General features: G+C 55.3%; 2 protein-coding genes across 2 annotated transcripts in view; both read right to left on the reverse strand.

Annotated features, from left to right (window-relative positions):
* Positions 1 to 2005: 2005 nt before the first annotated feature.
* TNF (tumor necrosis factor) lies at positions 2006 to 6598 on the reverse strand. Its single transcript, XM_008176809.3, has 4 exons — positions 5981 to 6598; positions 5333 to 5372; positions 4441 to 4503; positions 2006 to 3924 (listed from the first exon to the last, which is right to left on the reverse strand). Exons 1-4 carry the CDS (start codon positions 6158 to 6160, stop codon positions 3488 to 3490), a joined length of 720 nt encoding a protein of 239 aa, XP_008175031.2. The 5' UTR covers positions 6161 to 6598; the 3' UTR covers positions 2006 to 3487.
* Positions 6599 to 11833: 5235 nt separating this feature from the next.
* LTA (lymphotoxin alpha) overlaps positions 11834 to 13546 on the reverse strand; it is a 2064-nt gene continuing 351 nt past the window's right edge. The window contains exons 1-2 of the mRNA XM_065562996.1: positions 13508 to 13546; positions 11834 to 13242 (exon numbers count right to left, since the gene is read on the reverse strand). The exon at positions 13508 to 13546 is cut by the window's right edge and continues 351 nt beyond it. Of these exons, the coding sequence (XP_065419068.1) occupies positions 12836 to 13242; positions 13508 to 13546 (446 nt within the window). The 3' untranslated portion in view covers positions 11834 to 12835. The remainder of the gene's footprint in view (positions 13243 to 13507) is intronic.

Here is a 13546-nt window from a genome sequence, read left to right on the forward strand (position 1 = left end):
TTATCTAAATCATTGATGAAGATATTAACAGAACCGGACCCAGAACCGATCCCTGTGGGACCCCACTCGTTATGCCCTTCCAGCATGACTGTGAACCCTTGATAACTACTCTCTGGGAGCAGTTTTCCAACCAGTTTGGAAAAGAGACGACTAAGTGGGGATATGATAGAGGTCCATAAAATCATGACTGGTGTGGAGAAAGTGAATAAGGAAGTATTATTTACTTATTCTCGTAACACAAGAACTAGGGGTCACCCAATGAAATTAATAGGCAGCAGGTTTAAAACAAACATAAGGAAGTATTTTTTCACACAGCGCACAATCAGTCTGTGGAACTCATTGCCAGGGGATGTTGTGAAGGCCAAGACTATAACAGGGTTCAAAAAGAGCTAGATAGATTCACGGAGGACAGGTCCATCAATGGCTCTTAGCCAGGATGGGCAGGGATGGTGTCCCTAGCCTCTGTTTGCCAGGAGGTGGGAATGGGTGATGGGATGGATCACTTGATGATTCCCTGTTCTGTTCATTCCCTCTGGGGCACCTGGCATTGGCCACTGTCAGTAGACAGGATACTGGGCTAGATGGACCCTTGGTCTGACCCAGTCTGGCCGCGCTTATGTTCAGTTTTGCACCCACCTTATAGTAGCTCTGTCTAGGTTACATTTCCCTAGTTTGTTCATGAGGAGCTCATGCGACACATTATCAAAAGCCTCACTAAAGTCGAGTTCTACCACATCTACCCCTTCCTCCCCTCTACAAGGCTTGTTACCCTGTCAAAGAAAGTTATTACGCTGGTTTGACACGATTTGTTCTTGACAAATCCATGCTGATTCTTACTTATCGCCTTATTATGTGAATAGTTCTCTGAAAATGTCCGCGCAGTGTGCAGAGGCGGTCAAAAAAGCAAACAGGATGTTAGGAATCATTAAAAAGGGGATAGAGAATAAGACGGAGAATATATTATTGCCCTTATATAAATCATTGGTACACCCACATCTCGAATACTGCGCACAGATGTGTCTCCTCATCTCAAAAAAGATATACTGGCACTAGAAAAGGTTCAGAGAAGGGCAACTAAAATGATTAGGGGTTTGGAACGGGTCCCATATGAGGAGAGGTTAAAGCCGCTAGGACTTTTCAGCTTGGAAAAGAGGTGACTAAGGTGGGATATGATAGAGGTCCATAAAATCATGACTGGTGTGGAGAAAGTGAATAAGGAAAAGTTATTTACTTGTTTCCCTAAGATGTAGGGGTCACCAAATGAAATTAATGGGCAGCAGGTTTAAAACAAATAAAAGGAAGTTCTTCTTCACGCAGCGCACATTCAACCTGTGGAACTCCTTGCCTGAGGAGGTTGTGAAGGCTAGGACTATAACAGGGTTTAAAAGAGAACTGGATACATTCATGGAGGTTAAGTCCATTAATGGCTATTAGCCAGGACGGGTAAGGAATGGTGTCCCAGCTTCTGTTTGTCAGGGGGTGGAGATGGATGGCAGGAGAAAGATCACTTGATCATTGCCTGTTGGTCCACTCCCTCTTGTCTGCAAATAGATTGGTTGACTATTTGCTCCATTATCTTAGAATCATAGGACTGGAAGAGACCTCGAGAAGTCAATCTTGCCAGGTCCTGAAGTTGAGCTGAATGGTCAAGGAGGAGAGGGACATAGAGAGCCCCTGCTCCGTGTTTCTTCTCCAGGGACGACATTAGAGCATAGCAGAGAGTAGGGGATATTGGGTAGAGGAAGCCATTTGTGTGGAAAAGGCCAGATACCATGCTAGATGAATCATAGAAGATCAGGGTTGGAAGGGTCCTCAGGAGGTCATCTAGTCCAACCTCCTGCTCAAAGCAGGGCCAATCCCCAGACAGATTTTTGCCCCAGATCCCTAAATGGCCTCCTCAAGCATTGAACTCACAACCCTGGGTTTAGCAGGCCAATGCTCAAACCACTGAACTATCCCTCCCCTCGTTCATCTTGAAAGAGACACAAGTCCAGTTCAAATCTCCGTTTCCAAGGTTTATTGGTTGGCGTTTCAAACAAAAGACAAACAGCTTTTTTTTTCTCCCCCCTTCCCTCCCCGCACAGGGGGAATAAACACACAATAAATAACCACAATAAATAAAATAAACCACAATACACAAGATCAAACCAGGAGGGGCAAGAGATTCAGCCCGGGAAACATTCGACGAGTTAGACACGTGAGCCCCACCCCGAGCATGTGACATTTTAACATAAAACGTTTGAAATCCCCAAAGAGACGTGAGCTCAGGGGCTTGAGAGAAAACTGTATCGCAGATACAAATATCTCTTCCCCTCACAATGAGAACATCATTCCCTTGAGTAACCCAGGAGTCCTGGCTCCCACCCCCCCCTGCTCTAACCACTGGACCCCACTCCCCTCCCAAAGCCGGGAGAGAACCCAGGAGTCCTGGCGGTGTGTAATATACATCCATAGAGCCAGCTAGGGTCATGTATACACCGTATACATAAAGGCCAGTGCATAGTCTAGCCACCACAAAGCACTCGCAGCAACATGGCAGGTTGGTGTGAGGTTGTGTTGCTGCCTAGCTCGAAGAGTGACACAATGTCACACCCTCCGCCAGCTTGATTTGGAGGATGGCTGTCTTGTTGGAAAGAAGACTTTGTGACACTCTGTACACACAAACACACACACACACACTCTCCGAAAATCTGGGTGTTTTGTAAACATACAAACTCCCAGAATTGCTAAAAATCGGTGTGGGTTTGTGTCAAACATCCACAGGCAACATGTGTGTGTGTGTGTGTACAAAATTGTCTATTATCTGCGGCTTGTGATACAAACACACCAACATTGCCTGCAGTTTTGTGGGTCTATGTGTAGACACACCCACTACCCCTTTCTGATGTGTATATAGAATCTTAGAATTTGTGGATGGACACACACACACACACACACACACAATGGCCTATACTTGTCGTAGGTGTGTACAACACACACAAAAATCTCTCCGTGCACCAGCACAGGTTTGTTAACCCCAATAAATATAAATACATAAATAAATAAATTATTAGCCACAATAATTAACAATAATAACCATAAAAATAATACAATATTAGTTAACACAACATTTTTGTAGGTCAGCATCTTTGACCCGGTACATTATTTTCTTGGCAGGTTCTTGTTTGGTCCTACCAAGATGAAACCCAAAGCCCCATCCTGACTGCCACAGACAGGCCAAGTCTAGAGAGATTGTCGCCCGCTCTGGTCCCTAGAGGTGGGCACGTCTGTGGCCACATGCGGCATATTGGCAGAGAGGCATAAAGGATGTCCATAGAGGTCTTCCGATCATCTCTGATAGTCAGTTTGATGTGGTGGGATGCGGGGTGGTAGTCTTGGCTTTGGAGGCCAGTTGGGTAGGAGGGTTGAAGGGTTGACCAAGGATGGAAGATGGTGGGTTGACCAAGGATGGAGGATGCGCTGGCCAAGGATGGAAGATGGTGGATCATTATTGGGGAGCGCCTAATTCCAATGCAATCACCCCAAAATACACCTGCCCATTGCTGTCCAGATCTAAATATTGGGCCGAGTCGATTTCAGAGGAGATTTCATCACCTTTCATCAACTGGAAGACAGCTCCTTGGTAGATGGACTCGAACCACACCCCCTCCTCATTCTTGGCTGCCTTGGACCCCTCGCAGAACGACTTGATGGCCATCAGCAAGGGAACATTTTCTGGGTACTCAACGGAGTAGCGCAAGATGGTATGCCGGAGAGGAATGGACTCCTCCGGACATTTGTCTCCCTTGAAGACCACCTGGGAGTAGATGAAGTAGAGGCCGTCGGACGGGACCACCAACTTGTTGTTTACCAGCGCCATCCCGTTCTGCATCATGGTGTGTGCAACTTTGTCAGTCCAGATCAGCTCTTTGGAGTCACTGGATGCTGGGAGGGACAGAAGAAGGCAGACATGGTCAAACCCTACCTGGATTGTCCCCTATGATCAATCTACCCAGGCTTCGGCCTACATCATCCCCCAAAATGGGGCCACCAGCCCTTGATAACTCTTGGTCCTAACCCTAGTCTTTCCCCTGTAGTCAGTCTACCCAGGCTTTGCCCTCCAACACAATACAGTGATGGCATGCCTAATCCTTGACAACACAAGGCCAAAACCTAGAGGAATTGTCCCCCTGCTCTCTGGCATCTCCTGGACTTCAGCCTACAACGTCCATGTAACCCAAATCTTTGGCCTCCATCACCCCAAAAGACGGGGCCCTTCCCCTCTACGTTGACGTCTATGAGCAGATGTGCACCGGTGTCTGTGGAAATGTGTGCTCATGTGTCTTTGTTTGTCTGTTGCCTGCCTCAGACATAGAAACCCCCAACCACAAGCATCTCCCCCGCCCCCATAGGGCCCAGTTCCTCAAACCCTCCCCGATCCCAGCTGTAAATTCCTCTTACCTACGACGTGGGCAGCTGGCTTTTTCAGCGACTGGGCCTGCAATTTCATCGTCATAGGACCTGCTTCAGAAAGAACAAATGGACGGTCAGACCGATCTTCCCTTGTTCTCCAGCCCTCCCCACACCTCTCCTGGCCAATGACCCCATCGTCTCTAGATCAGCTTCAGAGAGCCCCGGCTCAGCGGGAAGTCAGGATTTGAACCCATAACCTTACACTCCCTAGGTTGGGGAATCTCTGATCTCCTCCCGCTAGGTCACTACAATGCAGGGAAGAGGAGAACCGGGATAGAATTGTGTTGGGAAGATGGACAGATTTTGGTGGGGATGGGTCAGGTCTGGTGGCTCCCGGGAGGGGAGTTAAGGCAATGTTGGGGAGGTATTATCTTTGCTCTGTATGTTCTAGTCTCCCAACATTTAGTTGCTCTCCATGTTTTGGAGGAGCGGAGCCACCTTCTCGAAGCTTTGGGGAGGTCAATAAGCTCTCAAGGACGATCACCGTCTGCGGAGGCTCAACATCTGGAGCGAGATCCCAGATGTGGCCAGAGTGAGCTGAGATTTGCAGGGCGATGTTTTCCCAAAGGGGCTAGCAGCATTGTCTGTTTCCATTCCCCTTCACCACGTCAGAAACACCTTCGATGGCCGTGATTTTTCAGGGAAATCCTGAGCCGGCAGCCTCGGAAAAAACCTGGCGGCATCTCGGGTCAGGCAACAGGACAAAACAATGGAGACCAGTTGCAATTTGCTAGTCCTTTTGGGAAGATGACTGAGGGCCAGTAAATAGATCTGTGGTAAATCTGGCAAGAGAAATTTCATCTGGGGAGGGGAGATTCGGCTTAGAGGCTGCAATTATCAGAGGGCTAATGTTGGAAAATAAACCTCGGGAGATACTTACTAAGTTGTGTGTGGCCCGAACTCCTGGGTTCTTTGGGATCCTGGCAAAGAGAGAGAGAGAGGAGAGTTGAGTACAGAGGTTACAAAGTCAAAGCAGGAGTGTGTGTCGGGTGCTGTGTGTACCACGCCCTGCAAGAAGCAGAGCTGTTCACATCATTACACACCGCACAGGCAGCGGACGAGACCGGCCAGACAAAACATAGCCCAGGGAGCCAGGCACATGCAAGTGAAACGAGAAATACAGACAGCACAAAACACACGCCCAGACGAAAACACTGTCCCCACATATATACACGGCGTCTAGGCAAAACACACACCTGGAAATACAGACAGACAAAACCCACAACCGACGCGTTCGTAGGCAAACGGGCAGAGAAATACAAAGAGACACACAACTCCACGCAGCCCAGACTGCAATGGTGCGGTTAAAACCACGCAAACGCCCCCGGCCACGAAGACACACATGCACGCACACAAGCGTCCGAGCCACACACGTGCGGACAAACCACAGACACACACATCAAAGTGCACACTGAGCCACAGGTGGGGAGTTGAAACCCACCCACATACCAAGACACACAATCAGAGTCGGATGGCCACAGATCGTGGCTCGGGGGGGTTACTCCCCCACCCCGGCGTTGCGGCTCACCTGGCTGATCAAGGGCCCCCCGTTTCTGAAATGCAGCAGAGCGAAGACAGCCGTGGCTCCCACCAGCAGCAGGAAGGAACAGATGCTGAGGCATTTCCAGCGGCCGTCGGCGGGCCGCGACTCCCGCACCACGATAACGCCCCCCTTCTCGATGTCGCAGACCAGACTTTCGGTGCTCATGGCTGCGGGTTTGGCTGGGCTCGGGGCAGGGATCTCCAGGGTTAGTTTCCCGCCGGGCAAAGTTAGCAGCTGGCGCTGGGCAAATTCCCGGGATTTCGGTGACGCCGGCAGGCGGATGGAGCCGATTTCCCCGGATCGAAGCGGTGAATTTAGCTGCTTTCCCTGGGCAAATTCAGCCGATTCCACGGGACGAATTCGGTTGTGAGACAGGCGACCGTGGGGAATTTCACCTGAGCTGCTGGTGACTTGAGCTGGTTTCAGAAGGCGAATCGAGTTGATTTCCCTGGAGCGGAGCGACGAATGGGTGCGGATTTCACCCTCTGAATTCAGTCAGTTTTCCCGGCGTGGAGCTTGGTTGTGCCTCGGTTTCCCCGCCTTTGCGCGCCCGGCTCTTCCCAGCAGTTCTTGTCCTGGGTTGATTGATGAGTGGAGAAGCGTGGCAGCCTCGAGGTGTTGGCTCCTATTTATACGCCTCCCGCCTGCGCTTTGGAGCCGCCCGGCCCGCCTCCCCCATGACACGGGAGGAAATTTTCAAGCCCTGAAGCCTCCGCCCACAGAGAAGGAAGGAAAAACGAGAGAGTCGTGATGGCGAAAGGCGGGAAGAGGAAAGAGCCCGAAATAGAAGGCGTCAAAAGCAGAAGTGGGACCAGCGACTGGAACTGTGGTTTTGGGGAGCGGGGAGGTGTGAATCCAGCTCTGGAGAGGGCGGGGGGAGCCCCCCGGGGATACCGGGGTCCCCACCTCCTACACCGCCACGCGGGGACCTGCCGGTCTGGCCGTCTCTGTCTGGGGGGGTCAGATGATGGACTTGGGGGGTCAGGCGTGGGGGGGCTGGTTGCCCCCCCAGTGAGGCAACGGGGGTGGGAAAGGGGTGAGAGTGAGGGGCCTTGAGAAGGGTGTGGGGGGTGTGTGTGTCTGTGTCCGGTTGTGAGTGCCTGTCTGGTTGTGTGTGGGTCACTGTGTGTCTGTCTAGTTGTGTGCAGGGCCGTGTGTAGTTGTGTGTGTATGCAGTTGTGTGAGTCTCCGTGGGTGTCTTGTATGTGGTCTGTGTGTGTGTGTGTAGTTGTGCACGGATCTTGTGTGTGGGGGTAGTTGTTTGGGTCACTGTGTGTCTAGTTGTGTGGGAGTCTCTGTGTGTGTAGTTGTGTTTGTGTGTGTCTAGTTGTGTGTGGATCTCTCTGTGTGTGGGTCTGTGTTTGTGTGTGTTGGTGTGTGTGTGGTTGGGCATGGGTCACTGTGTGTGCAGTTGTGTGTGTGCCATTGTGTGTGTTTGTGTAGTGGTGCCTGGATCTTGTGTATATGTGTAGTTATGTGTGTGTAGTTGTGCATGGGTCTCTGTGTGATTGTCTAGTTGTGTGTGGGTCTGTGTGTAGTTGTGTAGTTGTGTGTGGAACTCTGTGAGTGTCTACTTGTGTGTGTGTGTAGTTGTGTAGTTGTGCATGGGTCTCTGTGTGATTGTCTAGTTGTGTGTAGGTCTGTGTGTGTGTGTGTGGTTGTGTGTGGAGCTCTGTGAGTGTCTAGTTGTATGTATGTGTGTAGTTGTGCGTGGATCTGTGTGTGTGTAGGTGTGTGTGTAGTTGTGTGTGGGTCTGTGTGTAGTTGTTTAGTTGTGCATGGAGCTCTGTGAGTGTGTAGTTTTGTAGTTGTGCATGTAGCTCTATGAGTGTGTAGTTTGTGTGTGTGTGTGTAGGTGTGCATGGGTCTGTGTGTGTGTGCAGTTATGTGTGTGTAGTTGTGTGTGGATCTGTGTGTGTGTGTGGTTGTGTGTGAAGCTCTGTGAGTGTCTAGTTGTGTGTGTAGGTGTGTGTGTAGTTCTGCATGGGTCTATTTATGTGTAGGGGTGTGTGTGTCTGTAGTTGTGTGTGGGTCTGTGTGTGTGTAGGTGTGCATGGGTCTGTGTGTGTGTGTGTGTGTGTACCTGTAATAAATCTGGGGATGATCAGCTCGGGGGGAACCCACCAGACCCCCCCCCAGCCCTAGAGATGAGACTGGGTGGCTCTAACCCACATGCCGCTCCGGGAGCCGGGGTCTCCCCAGGGGGTTATCTGGGGGGCTGGCTCTCAAGGCTGGCACATGTGGGGGGCTCTGTACTGGGGGACCCCTAAACTCCATGACACGGGTGGGAATTCGAAACGCCTTTGGCCGGACGTCTCACCGCCTCGCCCTCCCCTGGGAGATCTTAGGAAGCTCAGATCTTAGTGTCAGCAAATTTGGGGGCTGTCAGGTGTGTGGGGGGGACAATGCCAGACAACCCCAAAACCACTAGGGGCTGTGTCTACATTGCTCCGCTGACCCCCACCCCTGGCCGGGGGGTCATTATGTGGGGGCTTAAATTTTAGCACTAGCAAATTTTGAGGGTGTGGGGTGGGAGGAGAGATTGGGGTGATTGTGGGATGGCGAGCCCCCCAAATGTAACAGCTGGGTAGCGAGGGGGTCAGACTTGTGGGGGTGAGTGTAGGGTGGGAGGAGAGATTGGGGTATAGATGCCCCTACCCCGGTCCCCCAAGCGATCCAGCGACAGGCAGAGCTTGTGGGCGAACAACCTGAGACATAATCAGAAGCTGGGGGGCAGAAGTGGGATCCGGAGGGATGGGAGCAGGGATGGATCAGGGTTTGGGGGGGCCTATTTCCCAAGAACCCCCCCCCCCCCCGCCCCAGCCTTCCCCCCACGGGAAAATCCGAGAGCCTGAAAGTTCAGGCCTCGTGAAGCAAGAGTCCCACTTGGAGTTTTCAGCCACTTTCTTCTGCTTTCGCTTCCACCGCCAGGAGACGAAGTCAAAACGGCCTTTTGCGATGTGCTTCGGTTTTGGTTCTGCCTTGTCCCCACATGTCCCGTTCCCTGCCCCCCTGAGCCAGCCAGTTCCTGCCCCCCTGAGCCAGCCAGTCCCTGCCCTGGGGCCAGGGGGGAGCCGGCGCCCCCTAGAGGGGAGAGACCCTGGGCCCCACTCCCTGCCCCCCTGAGCCAGCCAGTCCCCACCCCCCTGAGCCAGCCAGTCCCTGCCCTGGGGCCAGGGGGGAGCTGGTGCCCCTTAGAGGGGAGAGACCCTGGGCCCCATTCCCTGCCCCCCTGAGCCAGCCAGTCCCTGCCCTGGGGCCGGGTGGAGCCGGCGCCCCCTAGAGGGGAGAGACCCTGGGCCCCATTCCCTGCCCCCCTGAGCCAGCCAGTCCCTGCCCTGGGGCCGGGTGGAGCCGGCGCCCCCTAGAGGGAAGACCCGGTTGCAATGGGGCCAAGGGCAGAGAGGAGCCGGCTCGGCCCATATCCTGGCTGGCTGGGTCGGTTGCTCTGCCATAGCTGAGCCGGAGCTGCCCCCTGCTGGCTGCGCTGGGGAACGGCAGGACTCGGCTCTGGTGATCCCTGGGTGGTTTGTCTTTGCCCCAGGGGATGCCGGCCCCACGGCGCCCCTGCCCCCCAGCCAGACAGCGCTAGACACCCCCACGCCCCTCTTCTAGCTATTGGGGTATCTCTACATCCCTCCGTCCCTCCCTCCCTCCATCCACTCACCCCCCCCACTCCTCCATCCATCCCTCCCTCACCCCGCTGTCCCCCCATCCCTCCCCCTCTGGGTTTGGCCTGGCTCTGAGGTGACCCCTTCGCCTCCATGGGGAACACGCTTGGCTGGCATGGGCCCTAGGCACTGGCACATCCCCCCACCCGGGGGGCCCACGAAGCTGCCGGCGAGCAGAGGCCTGGGTGGTGTGGAGCCTGGGGGCGGGGAGGGAAGCCTGGGGGTCAATACCCGCTGGGTCCCGGGGCTGGGTTTGCAGCCGCTCGGGGCCAGCACCCCACACTGGTGCTCCGGCTGCGGGGGACGGGCGGCAGGTTGGCCAAGGCCTAGACAGCCCCATCCGCTGGGCCCCCCGCGATCCCCACCCCAGGGCCAGTCACCCCGAGCGGCTGCTCCCGGGGGGAGAACCAGGGGCCGGGCAGAGACAAAGCCAGGAAGCCGGCGCACGAGTTGGCCGCAGCGACATCGGCTGCCTGCTCGGGTGAGGGCGGTTCAGCGAGCGGGATGGGTCCTTGGCCGAGCCGGTGCGCTCGACAGGGCCGACCGGGCAAAGGGCGGGCGTCTGGCGCTGCTGGGGTTGCCAGCCCTGCCTGGGGATGGTCCGGGCGTCTCTGGCCGTTCCAAGAGAGCACGGTGGGGGATGAAACCTCTGGGAACGCGTCCAGCCAAAACTGGCCCCGCGCCAGCGCCGGAGCCCGGGCCAGGAACTGAAAGCGGAAAACGCCGTAAAAACCCCGGGGAGGTTTCCAAAGAGCCCCTGGCGAGATTCGCTCCCGAGACCGAGAGAGAGAGAGAGACAATGGGGCTGGTGGGAGGGGAGCTGCTGTCACACCCTGCAGATGGGGGGCACGAGGGGGTGCTCCGGAAGGGGAGAGGAAGCCCTGGGATCCCCCCCTGGATTACGGAGCCTGGCGGGAAGCCGAGGGGTATCAGTTGCTGCCCTGGGGGGTGAAGGATGCTTGGGGGGGGTCAAACCCGAGGGGGGGCCCTCGCGCTGGGCCGGGACGGGAAGGGGGCCAGGCCCCAGCGGGTCTGGTGGGGCTTTGAGACCCCAGAAGGGGGTACGATAGAGTGATCTGCCGGGGGTGGGGAGAGTCACAAAGAGGGACCCCCCCTGAGTCCCGGGGGCGGGGGGCAGTGCCGGGAAAGGGCACCTGAGAGCTCATGCCCAGACTCAGCCACAAGGGGGCACCGGGGCAGAGGAGAGTGTTATTTACTCCTCATGATGCAAGAACTAGGGGTCACCCAATGAGATTAACGGGCAGCAGATTTAACACCAATGAAAGGACGTATTTCTTTACACAACGCACCGTTAACCTGTGGAACTCCTTGCCACAGGATGTTGTGAAGGCCAAGACTAGACCAGGGTTCAAAAAAGAACTAGATAAGTTCATGGCGGATTGGTCCATCAATGGCTATTAGCCAGGCTGGGCAGGGATGGTGGCCCCGGCCTCTGTTTGCCAGACGCTGGGACTGGATGACGAGAGATGGATCATTCGATAACTGCCCTGTTCAGTTCATTCCCGCTGGTGCACCTGGTATTGGCCGCTGTCAGAGACAGGACACTGGACTAGATGGACCTTTCGTCTGACCCAGTCTGGCCGCTCTGATGTTCTTATGCCTGCCCTCAGCACCTTGCTGAGGAGGTCGGTGTTGTTGCACCAGTGGGGAAACTGAGGCACGGTGGGGCGGCGAACCCAGGTGTCCGGGGCAGGGGTGTCCCAAACTAAAGCGCTGTCCATTAGGATGACCTTGATCTTGTCAGAGCTGGGGGCTGTCCCAGCCCAGGGGAGCCCTGCCCCCTTTTGGGGGGACTGTCCCAGTCAGGGAGCCCCTCCCTCCCATTTAGGGGGTGTGTCCTAACCTTAGGAGCCCCGCCCAGTTGGGAGGTGTGTCCCAGCTGAGCCAGTCAGACCCACCCCCCTGTACAAGCCCCTCCCCGCAATCTCCCCCAACCCCCTCACCATTTGTGGGGTGCGAGCGGGGGAGGGGATTTGAACCTTTGGGGCACAGAGAAACGAGATGAAAACACCACGGAGCCCAGTCGCGAGTCCGGCTTTAATTCATTGACATAAATAAATACATTCGTGGGGGGCCGAGCTGCCCCCCCTCATAAATAAATAATTTACAACACATTCCCATCAATAAATAGCACTGGCTCCCCCCCCCCGCCTCGTCCCCATTTCCCCGATCCGCAGCCCCCCCGCTGGGGGTGGGGCCTAGACTTGGGCACCCCCAGGAACAGAGAGATGTACCCCAGTAACTTTGGGGGGTCACGTGCCCCCTGAAAACTCTCAGGCAGGTCTCCTGCCAGTGGGGCTGCCCCAGCTCCAAGAGGGGGAGCTTTGGATGAAAACACATTTTTGGGGTGCTGGGGGGGAGGCTGAAGAAGCTACACCCCAGAATTCTCTCTCTAACAATGTGTGGGGGTGTTGCATTCACCCACACACCCCAAATCCAGGAGGACAATATGATCACCTAGCAAGGGACAGCCCTATAATTTGGTGTCTATTCCCAGAACCCCCCCAAATATGTCTGTGTTTTCACCCAATTAGTGTCACTGTGGCCCCACTTTTGAAGGGGAACAGCTGCAAGAAACAATCCTGAGTCCCCCAAAATCTCACCTACACCCCAAATCCCAGCTCCACCGCTTAATTAAATCAAAAGGGACCCCAATAAAGTTGGGGTGTCTAATCCTGAACCCCTCCAAAAACTCAACTGCGTCCCCCTTCTACTGGGGGTGGGGTTAATACAGTCACCCCCACATGGCAGAACAGCTTATAAACTAAAATTGAGGGACACCCCGATAATTTAGGGGTACAGTTGACCCCCCAAATATTCAGAGGATTCCCCATTAATAGAACTGCTATTAAAATCCCCCCAAATCCTAGTGCACCTAGAGCATTAAATGGGGTGTGAGTGTGCAGAAAGTTTGGGGGTACATTAACTGGAACACTGACAATATTTTGAGGATCCTCTTAAAGCGCATGGCTGTTCTTACACCTCCAACCCCACATTGCAGAACACTGATCCCAGGGGTGCCCCATCAATGTGTGCACACTAATCATTTTGGGGTACAGCAAAGTGAAACCCTTCAAAGACACCCCCAGGAGCTCCAGCCCACCCTCAGCGCATAAGGGCGACCCCACCCCAAAACCCAGCAGGCGCGTCACAGGGCAAACGCCCCGAACGACAAGGTGCCCTGGCCGGACAGCAGATGCACCTCCCCCTCCGTCTGCGTGGACAGCCGGTCCCCCTCCTGCAGGGCAAACGCTGCCCCCTGGTGGAGGGAGCGGTACCAGGGACCCCCCCCGGAGCAGGCCGTTTTGTGGGCGCTCAGGATGGGGACGTCTCGGGGGTAGGTGTTGGAGAAGAGCAGCACGCGGTGCGCCAGGACCAGGGGCTCGTCCGCTGTGGGGCAGGCGGCCCCCAGGAAGGATGCCTGGAAGTAGACGAAATACATGCCGGAGGCCGGCACCACCAGCGAGTCGTTGGCCAGGCGGAAGCCGCCCCGGGTGAAGGAGGCGTCGACGTCGCTTCGCCAGCGGAGCCGCTCGCCGGAGGGGCCAGGGTGCCCTGCGAGGAGAGGGGAGAGAAAGGTTGGTGAGGGAGGTGGGTTTCAAACCAGCGGCCGAAGGGCTCACCCGCCTGGCGGGTGGATCGGGACGCAAACGGCTGAGAAAAAACAGACATTGACGGGGGAAACATTGTTTCTACCACTGTTCTAACCGGCACCCGCAGGGCAGCCCGATTCCAGCCTCCGCCAGCAGAGGGCAGCGGAGAGGGGCCCTCTCGTGGCGTAGAGCAGCGGAGGGAGCGTCCCCCAAGTCCAGCGACTCACCTACGAGATGGGCGGCGGGCGTGTGGGTCCGGTCGGCGC

Source organism: Chrysemys picta, chromosome 12 (assembly GCF_011386835.1).
Source record: "Chrysemys picta bellii isolate R12L10 chromosome 12, ASM1138683v2, whole genome shotgun sequence".
Lineage (NCBI taxonomy): Eukaryota > Metazoa > Chordata > Testudines > Emydidae > Chrysemys > Chrysemys picta.

What these genes read in the sequence shown, in the direction of transcription:
- TNF (XM_008176809.3), bottom strand. Translation starts at nt 6,160, where the DNA reads ATGAGCACCGAAAGTCTGGTCTGCGACATCGAGAAGGGGGGCGTTATC. An exon ending in GGGGGCCCTTGATCAGCCAG is followed by an intron (nt 5,373 to 5,980) that starts GTGAGCCGCAAC and finishes TCTCTTTGCCAG; the next exon opens with GATCCCAAAGAACCCAGGAG. An exon ending in GCCAGCTGCCCACGTCGTAG is followed by an intron (nt 3,925 to 4,440) that starts GTAAGAGGAATT and finishes TGTCCCTCCCAG; the next exon opens with CATCCAGTGACTCCAAAGAG.